The sequence below is a fragment of the Nyctereutes procyonoides genome, unplaced genomic scaffold (assembly GCF_905146905.1).
Source record: "Nyctereutes procyonoides isolate TBG_1078 unplaced genomic scaffold, NYPRO_anot_genome, whole genome shotgun sequence".
Taxonomy (NCBI): domain Eukaryota; kingdom Metazoa; phylum Chordata; class Mammalia; order Carnivora; family Canidae; genus Nyctereutes; species Nyctereutes procyonoides.
The window spans coordinates 11,400,032-11,415,443 of NW_026575146.1; the positions used below are offsets into that span (position 1 = coordinate 11,400,032).

At 41.1% G+C, this 15,412-nt stretch overlaps 1 protein-coding gene across 1 annotated transcript in view; it reads right to left on the reverse strand.

Moving 5' to 3' along the window:
• The window catches only part of NOX3 (NADPH oxidase 3), a 58,204-nt gene that overhangs the window by 24,761 nt on the left and 18,031 nt on the right, over positions 1-15,412 (reverse strand). The window contains exons 8-10 of the mRNA XM_055311630.1: positions 11,220-11,312; positions 9,164-9,417; positions 2,518-2,677 (exon numbers count right to left, since the gene is read on the reverse strand). Of these exons, the coding sequence (XP_055167605.1) occupies positions 2,518-2,677; positions 9,164-9,417; positions 11,220-11,312 (507 nt within the window). The remainder of the gene's footprint in view (positions 1-2,517; positions 2,678-9,163; positions 9,418-11,219; positions 11,313-15,412) is intronic.

The following is a 15,412-nucleotide window of genomic DNA, read 5'->3' on the forward strand; positions in this document are numbered from 1 at the left end:
GAAGTCATCATAAACCATAACAAAGCACTGTCATGGGGTCTGAATAGATAAAAGAGTAGTTGCTTGTTTTGTCCTATTGACTGAACGTCTGTGTCTCCCCAAACTCATATTTTGAAACCTAATCCCCAGTGCGATAATATCTGGAAGTGGGGTATTTGGGAGGTGATTTGTTCACACAATTCAGAATGGAATTAGTGCCCTTATGAAAAAGACTCTAGACCTCTAGACTTCTGTATCTACTTTTTCCTCATTGAGTTGCAAACTGTAAGTCAACAAATTTGACTCTTGCTGCCAAAAAAAAAAAAAAGAAAAGAAAGAAAGAAAAGAAAAGAAAAGAAAAAAAAGAAAAGAAAAAAAGAAAAGACTACAAAGAGCTCATTCCCTTCTGCTATGGGAAATTAGAGCCAGAAGACTGTTGCCTATAAACCAGGAAGCAGGCTCGCATCAGACACCAAGTCAGCCAGTCATAGATCTGGGGCTTCTTAGCATTGGAACTGTGAGAAATCCATTTCTGTTGTTTATAAGTGATCCAAGTCCATGTCACCATGATACAGCAGCCCAAATGGACTAAGACATTTTGTTGAACTTATTGTGGTATAGAAGAAAGAAGATGAGTGTGGATTCGAAGAGTCTGGATTCAAACTCTCATTCTACTATTTATCTCTTTATTAGCTCTCTGTACTTTGGGTTCCTCAGTAGTAAATTGAGAATTTTACCTAACCGAAAGAGCAATTATGACAATTTGATAATATAACTCTATCATTCCTATGAGCTTTGTGATCAACTTCAGTTTTCTCATCTGTAAATGGGAATAAAAATGGTGAGTTCCGTAAAAAGATGATGTGAGATAGTATGTGTCAAATGGCTAACTTCCTGCCTGTTTTTGGTAGCCATGGCTTGATGAATCTAAGCTATTTGTAGCAGTAGTACTAAAACTCTATCTACATCTTTGGCAGCTATAATTAACTTTTATATCATTTTATACACATTTACATTACGTTATTTACACATCACATTATTTATTTGTCTTATGTGGTATTAAAACTCCCTGTTGGATACGGACTCATTTCTCCATTGCGCAGAGCAGGAAATCCAGCTCAGAGAGGTGATCTGAGTCACTCAAGGCGATGCTTCTAGTGAGGGTGGAATCAGGCTGAAGCAGATTATCTGGCCAGGCATCCCTCTGCCTACAATACAATGGTGGCAGTCATATCTACCATATGTTGGTTATGTCATGGAAAGAGCCAGATGGATCTAAGTTTGAATCTTCATTCTGCCTTTTATTACCCATGTATTTTTAGGGCAGTCACTTTGGTTTCTCTAAGCTTCAGTTTTTTTATGTGAGAAAAGGCTTGCTACTATCTACTTTATAAGGTTGTTGGGAATTATAATGATCAAATGAGAGAATGTATGTCAAGCACCTGTCACTTGGAAACACATGAAATGACAGTTGATGTTTCTCTTATTTCTTAGTTAGAAAAGCCTCAACTTTAGAGACCTTCTGGTATTGCCCTGAGTGCTTCAAAGGATGCTATTCCTTAATAAATGTTAGGGGCAGAAGGTTTCCATGACTAACTAAGCTTGGGAAGGATGAGTGAAACAAAACTGAAAGGGGTTCTTTTCTACAGGACTTATTTAATAGGCTAATAGATGATATGAATCTTCTAGAATAGGATTTGTAGTAGCATAAGTCCTTTCAACCACTGAACTCTCTTTAGTGGACACATGACTAGTGTTCATATCTGAACTCATGTTAGACATGCTAATCTAATCAACCGAATTCCTTTGCTAGATGAGGGAACTGGAGCCAAAGTGTGAATTGGAAACAAGGTAGGATCAGGCCCAGAACCAGGCTTGCTTGACACCCCGAGTCCTCCTAATTTGACACCACTTGGTATTAACACAGCTTCCTTTCTCCTGCTGCTCGAGTGTCTGCTGCTGGTCCTCAGAGGGTTAAAGTATGGACCATCTTCGCGTAGGACAAAGGATGGAAGGCAACTATGGAGGCATCTTGTCAGAGAACAGACAAGAAATGTCAAAAGAGATTCAGAGCTTGGCAACACCAAGTAAGCAGGCCATTGATTCCCAACTGTGGCATTTTTGCTTCTTGTTAAGATCCTGAGTCCATGAAAGGAAGATGCTGAATTGCATGCCTGCAGCCATAGTATCAGGCAAAAGAGACTAAGGGAAAGGCCGCCTGTTAATATCACTAACTGTAGCCCAGTCACAAAGCCATTTGCAGCCTGTCCATATTTTACTGACATGAGCAATTACATGTCCTGTAATGGCAATGAAGCAATAAAATTTATGTCTTGTCATCTTTAACAAGATTAGACGTAACCCTTCTCATAAATGTAATACCGAATGGAGATTTTTAAGAACATAAGTATAGTTAAGGATCCTTGAGTTTATCCCTCATAGTTAATTAAAATCCTCCCCAAGAATTGGCAGATGATAGATAGAAGGATGTTGAACCTTTTAATCCATGTAAGTGTGAGCTAACGATTTTTTCCATACCTTGCTCAGCTTCAGCTGGGTTTGTGACTCACATTTGTACCATATGGATTTCAGAAGAGAGGCGAAGGGAGTGACCCCTATTCCTGCAGCGATGCACACGCTCACTGGATAGTGAAATACGTCCGTCAGGGTGGTTCCAAATGGCCCGTCCACGGCCAGCCTGCAATCACAAAGTGCAGCCCTGTGACATCCAGAACGCTCTGCTCTTGAAAACAAAGCGATCCTCAACCGCTTCTTATAGGATGTGTTCAGAACTGTGCTTGAGGTTGCCCTGTTTGGAGAGCCTGGACTTAGCATAAGGAAGTGGAGGCCTGTCTCATAGGGATGAGGATGGCCAGACAGGCTGGTCCAGGGGCCATTTGTGGAAGGACAAAGCCAGGCTTCTCTGGCTTGAGCTCATACCTCTTCCCATGGGAAGCTCTTTTTATAGTTCTTAGAAGCTTGTTTTGGCTCCAGGCATCATGAAGCCTGGTAGAAGAGAGCTTTTCCTTCCCTTCCCTTCCCTTCCCTTCCCTTCCCTTCCCTTCCCTTCCCTTCCCTTCCCTTCCCTTCCCTTCCCTTCCCTTCCCTTCCCTTCCCCTCTTCTCCCATCCCATCCCCTCCCCTTCTTTCCCTTCTGTTTCTGCAGCTGCCATCAGAGGCATAAAGTAGAAGCAGAAGGTGGGGGCAGCCTGGGTGGCTCAGTGGTTTAGCACTGCCTTCCGCCCAAGATGTGATCCTGGGGTCCTGGGATCGAGTGCCACATTGGGCTCCCCGCATGGAGCCTGCTTCTCCCTCTGCCTGTGTCTCTGCCTCTCTCTCTCTCTCTCTCTCTCTCTCTCTCTCTCTCTCTCTGTGTGTGTGTCTCATGAATAAATAAATAAAAAAATCTTAAAAAAAAAAAGAAGCAGAAGGTGGTTTAGAAGGCTTCCCCGTCCTATTGCTAATGTTCTTCTTTATTTTTACTTATTCAGTCTCACGTCTTCGTATATTCATATAAATTTAATCTAATAGAAGCCATTCATTTGGAATAACAATGATTTGGAGATATTTTGTCAGTTATGTGGAATTTCCAAAACTTGTTATTTTTTATTTTTGTGAAGGCAAAATCTGGGTTTTTGCAAGGAATGGCACTGAGGTTTTATCTTTGCTTAGCAAATTTTTCTTTGTAAGGATGAAGCATATTTATTGAATAAATATGACAGTCTTTTGTGTGATCCAGAATAGAGGGGCCCCTGGATTCTATTCCATTTCACAACACCAGTTCTCCACACTGGCTTTTCTTTTATTTCCTAAAATACAGAGTGCCTCCCTTCTGTCCTGGGGCCTTTGCATGTGACAATCCAAGTAACCAGAGAATACTCTGTCTCAATTCCTCCCCTCTCCCTGGACTTGGTTAACAGTTACCCTTTCATTTGGCCTTATCCCAATCATTTCCCTAGGGAAACTTCATGGACTGCCTTAGAGTCGGCTAGATCTCCTCATATAATTTATAGCCCATGTACCCTCCCTCCATAGTCCTCGTCACGTTTGTAATTTTATAGTTTTTTGGGCGTGTGTGCATGATTTGATTTGCATCTGTCTCGATTACTGGACCACAAATTCTCTGGAGGGAGGAGCTAGGTCTGTCTTTGCTCCACTCAGCATCCCAGTGCCATGCGTACTCTCTGGCATGGAGCTGTTCAATAACAATTTGTTGAATAAATTGTAAAGGGAATGTTTAAAATATTTCAGTCAGCAGAATGTATTAAATAACCTCAACTATTCCAAAAGCACACATTTACATATGAACAAAGATATGCTAATTAAAAGGCTTCTAAGTTATTCATAACCATTCCCTAAGGGATATCTGTTGAAGGCACCGGAGGTTGGCCCATTTGGGCTTACTATGTGTTCATGAAAGTTCAATTGGGTTTTATTTTTAAATATTCCATATGCCAGACCTCCTAATAATTCAAATTAACTCTCCTCAAGTTAATCTTAATTAATAAGGCTTTATTACATATTGATATATGGAAATGGAAGAATAAAAATAAAAGGTCATTAACCAGAAAGGGTTAGTATCTCAGCCCACTGTAGATTAGTTTATAAATAATTAGATAAGGGGGATCAAGAGAGAAAAAAAATGAAAGTGTCCAAGGATTAAAATGTCTTACTGTTAATTGTTTTTATAATTAGTTGTATTTGGGATTTATTTGACACTGATTTGAAAAGATAACAATGAAACCCAAAGAAGAATTTTGTCATATAATCCTACAGAAATACATAATAAACCCATTCCCACATAATTAGAATTGAGGATGTAAGCTGGAAAAGACAGGAGAAAATATTTCATCCAACTTCCCTGCTAATACAGTAATCCTTCTTTCCTCAACCTGTTCTGATGTTAAATTGCAGTGCACCTTGTTCTGTGTAGGGACAGTTCAAAGCAGGAGATAGTTTTTCTCATGTCTCACTGAAATCTGTCTTCTGACAACTCACTCCACTTGTCTTCCTGAGAAGCACATACCGGGTCTCTTCCCTTTCTCGTCTCAGGCCTTTAAGTGGTTGATTGCAGCTATCATGACACCCTGATTGTTCTTCCTTGGACAAAAATGTCTCCATTTCTCAACACCTCTCGCAATCCTGAATTGGCTTCCTTTGCACAAATTCTTGTTTATCTATTTCACTCAGCTACTTCCTCTTTGATTTGGACACAGAGTTTAATGATGCAGCTTAGAGAATGATTAACCTTTCCAGCATTCACTCTGTGGCGTTCCTTTTTGCTTAGAGTCACACCCATCCACCTCATCGACCTCCAACCTGGACTGTCTGAACCCACTGCCTTTGCTCGCCTACATGGTCTTCCTGTCGATCATCACTTTCACTGACATCTCTGCAGTAGGTGACCTTTCTTAGTTTGTTCATAATAGTAACTAACCTTTTTTACTACACAATATATGGAGGGCTTGATAAGGACCGTCACCTTGAATCCTAAACAGTCTTACATACTATTATTATCATCTTTATTTTATAGGTGAGGAAACCGAGCCATAGGGTTACATACATTCTCTAAGATCACACTCAAAACTGAGCTTTAAATCCAGGCTGTTGGATGTTGGTGTCCTTGTCTCTGGGCAGCAGGTTAAATCACTGAAAACTCTAGCATCAACTCTGAGAAATTCCTCCATTTTACCCCATAAAGCAAAATCTTTTATTTTTTTATTAAAAAATATTTTTTAGATTTATTCATTTGAGAGGAGGGGGAGGGGCAGAAGAAGAGGGAGAGAGGGAGTCCTCAAGCAGACTCCTTGCTGAGTGTGAAGGCCCACATGGGGCTTGATCCCATGATGCTGAGATCATGACGTGAGCTGAAATCAAGAGTTGGGTGCTTAACTGATTGAGCCACCCAGGGGACACTTTTTCCTGGGGCTGGTTTGAATCCTTTCTGGGTACAAAACAGTGGAAAATTATAAGGTTTGCTCCCATGTGTTTGATTTAATTCAAAATCAAAACGTTAAGAGATAAAATGATCCAAGGAAGTCCAATAAAATTCTGATTCTTCATATATTGAAGTCTTGAACAAGTTGTAGGGTTTTTTTTTTTTGTTGTTGTTGTTGTTCTACTGTTAATACATATGCCTACACATGTACAGAGGCAGAGGTCAAATGAATTTAACAAATGAAGGGAAACTGCCCTATTTCCAACAACTCATTTTTATTCATTTGATATTTATTACCAACTAAGAGAGCCTATTCTAGACACTAAAGGCAACAAAATGAACCACATGGATAATGTCCCTTTTCTTATGGAAATTCCATTCTAGAGTGGGAAGATACATGGCAAACAAATAAAAGAACAGGTAGGTAGGTAGGTATGGTGATGATAAGTACTACGTGGAAAAATAAAGTAGGCAAAGGGATTACTGAGAGTCAGGTGAGGGTCATTGTTTCAAATGAGGCAGAAAGGAAAGACCTCCCTAGGAAACAATTGAGCAATACCTGGGAGAGGTAAGGGAGCAGCCTAGCAGAGATCTGGGGAAGAGTGTTCCCTGTGGAGGGAACAGCACTGGTAAAGGTGCTTGGGAGAGTTCTTGCTGTAGGAGAAAGACAAGGAGGCTGGAAGAAGGGCTGAATTCAAGGAGGGAGTAGGAGGTGAGGCAGGGGAGTCTAGGAAGTCCTGAAGCTAGTCCTGAAGGTAGGGGAGAGGGTGTATCATGTCAGGTTGTGAGCTGAAAAGGCACCCCAAAGATAGAAAGCATATTGACTACTGAGAAACATGTACCAAGTTCTCATGGGGGTATTGACTGAAATGCTAGCTGGTTTGTGAAAGGCAAGGTTGGTTGGTAGACCAGAAAACTGTATATACTAAGAGTAGAGAACAGGCTAGCAACGGGATGAAAGTATTGATCTTGGCCATGCCAGAAGGAGCACAGTGATGTGTATGTGTCTAATTTTATTCCTGATTTTAAGCATTTTCACTGCATTCTGAATCTTAGAATTTTGTTACAGTGCTTCCTTTCCATGATTAAAAAGAGAAAGTCTCAAGTGGAGTAGTAGTCAGGGGTTGTCATCTGACTTGGGGCCTGATCTGAACACATGACACTTACATTTGGTTTGTTATCACTCTACTTTTTAGTTCCAGTGTTTGAAATGAAGGCATGTGACTCTTCCTAGCCACTGAACACAACCAAGCCCAGTGCTACAAAGTTACAGTTCAGTGTCCTATAGGAGGGAGGAAAGAGGGACAATAAGCTGATTAGATTCTGTGCCTTACATTTATTTTCATGCCTAGTTTGCTACCTGTAAATATTTGTTAAAATAAATGAGTTACGGGCACCTGGGTGGCTCAGTGGTTGAATATTTGCCTTTGGCTCAGGTTGTGATCCCAGAGTTCTGGGATTGAGTCCTGCCTCGGGCTCCCTGCAGGACCCTGCTTCTCTCTCTGCCTATGTCTCTACCTTTCTTTCTGTGTCTCTCATGAATAAATAAACAAAATAAAATAAATGAGCTAAAGCACCCATACTGGGTCCAGGTATTCATTAATTTCTTTATTAGATATTTACTCTGTATGTAATACGTGACAGACACTGTTCTAGGCACTGGACATAAATAGGAGGACCGGCAATGCCCTGCCCTCAAGAAGTCCCATTCTCAGCGTGTCCTGAAAGTGTTTACCACCAAATTTCTTATAGCAACGGCTGATGCATGGTGGTTCCTGACACCTTCCAAGGATAGCAGAAAAAGGAATCTCTTGATGCTTTCTTTGAAATGTCAAATTCTTTCAAAATACTTGCCTCAACACTTTTTGTGTGTTTTTTCCTGGGACCTTAAACATGGGTCTGGCCTGCTTATTGGGTAATCCTGCTGTAAGAGAGGGGAAACAACTATAAGCCATTGTTTAAAGCCATTGATAAAGGGAGCCAAAGAGCGGCAATTTACACTGGGACATCTGTCCTGTGCCCAGGCTTGTCTGAACAGGATGTTGTCGTGGATTGAATTGTGTCCCTCAGTTGCTATGTTGAAGTCCTAACCCCAGTAGCTTAGAGTGTGACCTTATTTGGAAATAGAATTGTTGTGGGCGTAATTAATCAAGTTAAGATGTGGTCATACAGGAGGCAGGTGGGCTCTTAATCCAATATGACCAGGATTTATAAGAAGAGGCTACAGAGACACAGACACAAGAGGTGAGAATACCATGTCATGACAAAGACAGTAACTGGACTGCTCAGCAGGTGCAAGCCAAGGAATGTCCCAGATTGCTGGCAAATCCCCGGAAGTGAGGAGGAGTCAGGGCAAGATTCTCCCCTTAAGGTTTCACATGGAGCATGGCCCTGCTGTTGAATGGTTTAGATTCAGCCCCGGGAGTCTCCAGAACTGTGAGAGAAGACATTTCTGCTGTTACAGGCCACCCAGTCTGTGTTCCTTTGTGACCACAACCCTAGGAATCGAATACAGATGTCACAGGTGCTCCTCCCTCCTTCCCAGAACAACTCTCTACACATCGACCTTGCAGCAAAGTTGTATCTGCGTGCAGGTTGATGCTGATTCTGTTTGGCCTCTCGAAGTTCTAGAGAGTGGAGGCAGTGTTTTGCCATCTCTGTATTCCTGGCATACGGTGGAGGTTAAGAATACTTGTTGCACACACACAGGCAGCACTGACTGATTGAATGGCACAACTTTCTGGACCATGAGGTCATTTTGTCATCCTCTGAGCTTCAATCTGTAATCGTTTAGCTCTTTCTCCAGTGGATGGGGCCTGCCAGCCTCACTCTGACTGTAACGCATCGTCCTTAGGAAAACCAAAATGACAAATATAAAGACCTCAGACTGCAACAGCAAAAAGTTCACAGGGCTGTCTTACTCATCGTAGGCTGCATATAATTAGCCAAGTGTTGTTTTGGAGCTGAGAAAGCAAAATGCTCCTTCCTCCTGGATCACTGCCTGCCTTTGTTGAACATTTGTGGTTTTTTTTTTTTTTTTTTTTCAAGAAATGTACTTGCTTCTACTGGAAATCTACTAAATTAGACTTTTAATCCTTAAATTTAGGTCCTTAAATTAAAAAAATGGATTAAAACTTGCCATCTAGAATAAAGATATTGCTGGATTTGGTAGGCATGTTGATGCCCTAAAATGCCTTATTCGTTATTCTATTCTAGCCTCTCTGTAAAAAAGAAATGGACTCCAACCTTGGCAGGCTCCAGGGTTCCTTCAGGGCTTGTCCCTCTGCACCAAAGGCCTTCCATAAAGCTTCTGTCCAGTCTCCGGCTACCCGGATGTGCAAACTGAAGAAGTCTTCCTGAGGGGCGGAGGTGAGCGTGAAGGGGTGCCATTCCAGCCACGATATGGATGGGCACTGTACCAGGACGTATTGCCCCGGTGCCATTTTAAAGTTCCGCTTTTTCATGTGAAGTTCTAGAACTCCAGACGGATGGCTCACCACCTACATCAGAGCAAGAGAGTCGTTTGTCTTTTTTCTCAGGTTAAGGAAGAAGACGATGGCTTTGGTTCCATCAGAGTTTTTTAAATTTTAAAATCAGCTTTTTAAAAAAATAATTTGCATATGATATGCTATTTGCTATGACCTTCCAAGGATCTCTGCCATCTCTTTTATATCTGGCCTGGCAACTCCAGCAAGCATGAAGTTCATCTCCTTCAGAGTGCCACCTGAAATTGGGGTAGCTGCACCCAGGTGCCATGTGGTATCTGACATGTGACTTAATGTGTCAAATGGCCAAGCTCTGGCTAGCACAGTTAACCAGGACCAAGAGAATAGGAGCTAGCCTATCAGACATTGCACTTAATGATGCTTAGAGTTCTGAAAATACTCACTGAACTCTCTCTGTGGTTTAAAAATGTGGGCCCAAGTGTGCTACCGTTTTCAACGATCTGTGTCTTTTCTCAATCTCTGGTTGATTAGCCCTGTTATTTTTTCATTCTAAGTGGAAAACAATCTTCAAATTCCCTGTGAAATGTTTCGTTTTGTTTCGTTTTAGTCAGGTCTCATGCACTGTCCTGCTCAGGCTCTAACTTTTAGGTGGAGGGAAGTAGCAGGCAAAGACTCATGGCTTTTTTTAAGCGCCTTGCCACGTGCTGCTTATCCAAAGGGAAGAACTAATTTCCCTTCTACGATTTCCATTTAGTTTCCTAAAAAAAAAATCTTTCTAGGCCCATGTGTCTTCTTTTGTGGCAGGAGGTGGAAGGGAGCAAAAGCAAACACCTAGATCCTGTGACAGTATTTTTCCATTCAGGAGAGAATCTTACAGCATTTTAATCATTAGTTCTGTTTCCCATCTCCCTACTGATATTTGTTCAGATTCTGCTGTTAAATTGTCTCCCTAGTAACAGCTCTAGTGGATTTCCAGAAGTTTTACCGTCTGGCTTTTGACATAGCCTGATATCCTTTGGTGCTTAACTTAAAAGCGGCAACATGGAAATAGCTTAAAACAGAAATATGAAGCAATTTCTATGCATCTGCTTTCATGAGGACAGTTAAGGAGACAGAGTATTCTGTTAATAATATATTAGCAGTATAGATGTGGTTAGCGGAGCATTTCTTCTTGGACATTTAAAACACCAGGGGCAGGGTATTTGGTATTTTTCAGTTTCCTGGACCTGTTTTCCTGGTCTAGCTACTCACATCTTCCTCTGGCATGCAGTAAAAATAGGAGGGCTGCAAGTTTGGAAAACACTCCCCAGAGCCCTCATTCACTAGGAGGGACTCTGTGTAGTCCCTCCCCTCGAGCTCTCCCTTGATCTCTGAACTTGAGGTTGACCTTTCCCTGGCTTCTGCTCAGTAGCCCCAAGTGGGAGTATGTGCCCTTGAAAATGCGTGTCTATTATTTATTCATTTGCAAAATCCCTGTCTTTATGTGTTGAAGGAAGTGATTATGCTAGAAGTTACCAAGAGCAGCATCAAGCTTACTCAGTCTCCATGCCCACCCCCACCCACCCCCACCTCAGCACCCCAGTGAGAAACCAAAATAAAGAGAAAAACAGATGATTCCTGGGCTGCACCATAACCTTTATCAGAATTCTGTGTACCAGTCTGGAGCCCTGATCCCTGTCTTCAGTAAAATTAGTCACACTAAAAGACGTGCGGGATATAAGCAATTATTAGAACAGAAGATGGGCCTTTAAATTACAGACAGTTCTGCAATAAAAATGGCAAATTAAAAACTTGGGCTAATAAAAAATTTTCATCTACACTCAGGCTTTTATTCAGACATAAAGCTACATGCATACCTTGGTAATGACAACTTCTTGTTGAAACCGCCAAAACCTAATTATTCTTTCACACGCATATAAGACCACAGGGCCTAAAACCCATTTCCAAGCCTGCAGAGAGCAGCAGAGAGAGAGAGAGAGAGAGAGGAAAAGGAAATGAAAATAGAATCCAAATATTTTCAATTTGAACCAAATCAATACATAACATGATGGGATTCAGACATTTTCCTCTAACTTTGGGCCAGTTATCAACAATAAAGATACCTCCTTGTATTAAATACTATAACACTCAATTATTCCTTGAAGTCTACAAGCTTATTTAAGAGATTAAACTCTTCTGTATTGGTTTTTATGCTTACTTGATCAATGATGCCTTTATGTAATTAGAAATAATTGAATTTGCAAAGAAATAGGAAAGCAGATTGATGTTTACGTTACATACAATAGGGTCATAAATGTTCCCAACTCAGCCAAAGTCAAAGGCTTACAGAGCTACATTCTTGAGCCAAAACAGAGAGAATTAAATAAATTAGAGAGGATTTAAATTTAAATAAAGAGAGAGAATTAGGAGAATTAAATAAAAACATTTTGGGCAGTAATTTTTTGGGCCAACAATGCGTCACAACTTGGGGGGCTGCCTGAAGAAGCACCCACACTCACACCCACATACACACACACTCACACATGCATGCATATCCAATGTCGTCAAGAATAAAACATAAAGGTAGTGTCTCAGAACTCTAAACATAGGTTTACAGAATCAGACCAAAATCATCTTCTGGACAATTGTGACAATGAAGGTTTCCATTCTTAATAAATCCCATCCTATGTTAACCTTTTATGAGAATAATCTCTATTACTGATGATCAGTTTACCAGCAGGGTAGTCTTGTACCAATGGCTGTGAACAAACATAGGGTGTCCTCTTAACCTGGGAGGGAAGGAATGGGAACTTAAAATGAAGACTTATACTAGATCTGATACCAAACTGCCCTACAAGGCACATGGTTGGTATTCTCTTTGTTTTACAGAAGCGGAAACTGAGGGTCAGCGAGATCAAACAGATTGTCCACGTCACAAAGGTAAGTAGGTGCACCAGAAGAACATGACCCCAGAGGAGTCTGACCGCCTGGCCGATGCGCTTACCATGTAATTGTGTTTTTTTCTGTCCAAAGCTGACATTAGTACTGACCCTTGTTTTACAAAACATTACAGAATGGGTCATTCATTGAATTTTAGGATGTTAAGGGTTCTTTGAAGTCTCATTTAATTCTTCCTTTAAAGAAGAGAAAAACCCAGCTTCGTGGGAATGAGTAAAGTTGTGTAGGGAGACATAATTCTGTCCTGGGGAGCCATGACTGGAACTCAAGCCTTTCGCAATTTCCCTAAATTCTCTGCTTGGGATTCCAAATGCACTGTGACCTTCCTGCTGGCACACTACCTGAGGAGCTGGAAGGATGTCTCGCTCTTATGAACTCAGGTTCACTAAACCCTTTTTGGCTGACTCTCCATCTTTGTTGCTCATTACTCTCTTACCCATTATCTTGTTTCGTGTTCTGTTGACAGGTCACAAGCCCTTCAGTGTTATTCCTACTACTGTAATCTTTCTTGTTTATTTCTCTTTTGTTTACTGCTGGATCTGTTTGCATGGCACCTCTTCTCACCTACGTCAATCCTCCTTGCTTTTTCCTTGGGAGCCTCTTGCGTACATGATAAAGGCTCGATTTATGCAGGAAACACAAAACAATTTGACCCCCTTACTCTTCTGCCTCATGTTCAGAATCGCAGCGAGAAGAAAGTCTTTTGTCCACCTATGCTGCAGGTGAGGCAGTATGATGAGTGGAGTAAGGGAGAAGATAGGAGGGGGTAGGCATGAAGGATGGGGTTGGACCACGGGAATGAATCCTTTGGTCTCTTATGCTTGAATGAACCACAAAGTGTTTTGAGAATTGGTTTGGATATTTACAGAAATGAGAGCAAGAATGCAATTCTTTCTATGTAAGCTTAGAGCGATATTTGGAAAAACAGTCACATAGTCTCCATGTACTTTTACAAATAATCTTCCATGCCCATTTTAGAAAGTTTTAGACATCACACACTTCATTTTGGTGGTGTCAAATCTGTCATGGTCTCTGATTCTTCCATGTTGATAAAATAGAATGGATTATTTTTCCTTGTACGGCTAGTCAGGAAGGAGAATGCAAGCTATTAATCCTTGGCTCTATTGCTAGTGTATAAAATGGCCAGGAGGAGAAAGCCCAGTTTAGTTATACTGTGATATTCCTGGAGCCTCTAGAGGTTAGGGAGTGAGGGATAAGGGTGGCCAGAGGTGAACATTATGTCGTTCTGAAGCAATGACCAGGATGGACAAGAGTATGTAAAGACAGGAGGCCACGTCCCAGAGCATGGGGAGCCATGTGTGAGGTAGAACCTGAACTGAATCTCAGAAGACCTGGCTTCTGGTCTGGGGGTTACCATCCCTCCACCAATGCCTTGCAGCAAATCTTGGGCCTTTTTTTGTTCAGATTTTCTGTTTTGTAAAATGTGAGTGTTGGAGAAAATTATTAGTTGGGTTTCTTTCAGCCTCTTAAATATTTTAGCTTTATTCATGGAGGTAAATACAATGTTAGGGGTATGTTCTCATAAAGAACAGCAGACAGCAGGCAAAGTGAGGGCTGGGAGGAGGCCAGAGTTTCAGAATGAATGTTGAAGAGAGTAGAGATGAAAGCTCATGGCCACAGATTTGAAGCTCTGGGTTCTTGATGTGACTTTCCTGGGAATGCCCTTGATGACCACAGGGAAGAAACTAAAATTTGGGCCACAAGTCCTCCATCTATTAAGTAAAGGGGCAGGGCTATTTAGTGTCTACATTTCTCTAATGCTAAGATACACTATGGCTTCTTTATTTTTTCTTCTACAAAAATACTCAAAAAGTCATGGTACAGTGAATATTTTATGAGAGAAATAAAGTTACATTGATTTAAAAGCTGCAATAATGAAACTTGTTTCTTCCATTTTCACTCCTGGTTTTTCATTCCCATCACAAAATAAGGACATGCTGGTTCTGATTTTATTTTATGTGTGTGTTTATAAATGGCCTCTTTTTCTAGACAGTAAGATTTCCAGGGGAAGGAACCATGTCTCTGCATCTTGTGTCTAGTGCAACCCCAAGCACGTACCAGCCGTTTAAAAAAGTTTGCTTCACTGACTGTACCTCAGTTAAAACTCCCTCTTGTACTGTTGACATCATGCCCTAATAATTTACAAAGTGTTAGCTTTATTATTATTATTATTATTATTGTCACTTGTTGATGTTGTATTTAAGTGAAATAAGGTGTTTCTTTGGCTAAGGAAGACTAGATTTCTTTTGAGAACAGTTTCCATAAGCAGCTCTAGCCTCTGGAGCTTTGTATGTGTCCGTGAGTCTGAGACAGAAGGGGACTGAGGGTATAATTGGTTCCCTTGATCAGTTCCTTGTCTACACGGTGATGTACAAAGCGTTCTCTATCCTAATATGGGCGGTAGTGCATCACTGAAGGTGAATTGATAAATGTTCTATTGATGAAAGTACTATGAAAAGGCAGTTAAGAGAGGCAAAGAGGAAACGGCGGGTAGATGTGGTGCAGTGAAGCGCAGGAGCCCTTCCTTGTCCTTGGGATGCCTTCTGGATTCAGTGTCTATAAGACATCAGAGAGAATATTGTACATTCAGCCAAGCAGTAATTGCACAGCCCACACATGCTTTGAATCAGGATCCATTAAAAATAATGAGAAAGAGTGACAACATGAGTTTGGGTGTGCAAGGAGGTGTAGCAGGGGAGAGTTAACAGAGAGATGGGTAAGTTCCCCCCTTTTAATAATAATTAATGTCAGCATACACTGCTGGAGCAGGCTCTGGTCTGTATTCATGAGATGTGGGAGAGTATTGATTTTTTTTTTTTTTTTTTTTATGGAGACGCTGTAGCTGAAGATTTTAGAGAGGCATCCATGTTCCTCATTAATATGCAGGCTGGGTCGTGGCTACCGATAGTTGAGTTTAAGACAGAGACAATCTATACTGACCATTAAAAGAACCACAGTCTAATGGGCACATCTATTCCAGTTCTCTCAGTTTTAAACATTCCTCCTGGCAGTTTTCACTTTTAAAATCCAGTGCTTGATGTAATATATTCGAGGATTTTAGAAAAGGTCCATCACTATAGTCTTCATAAGT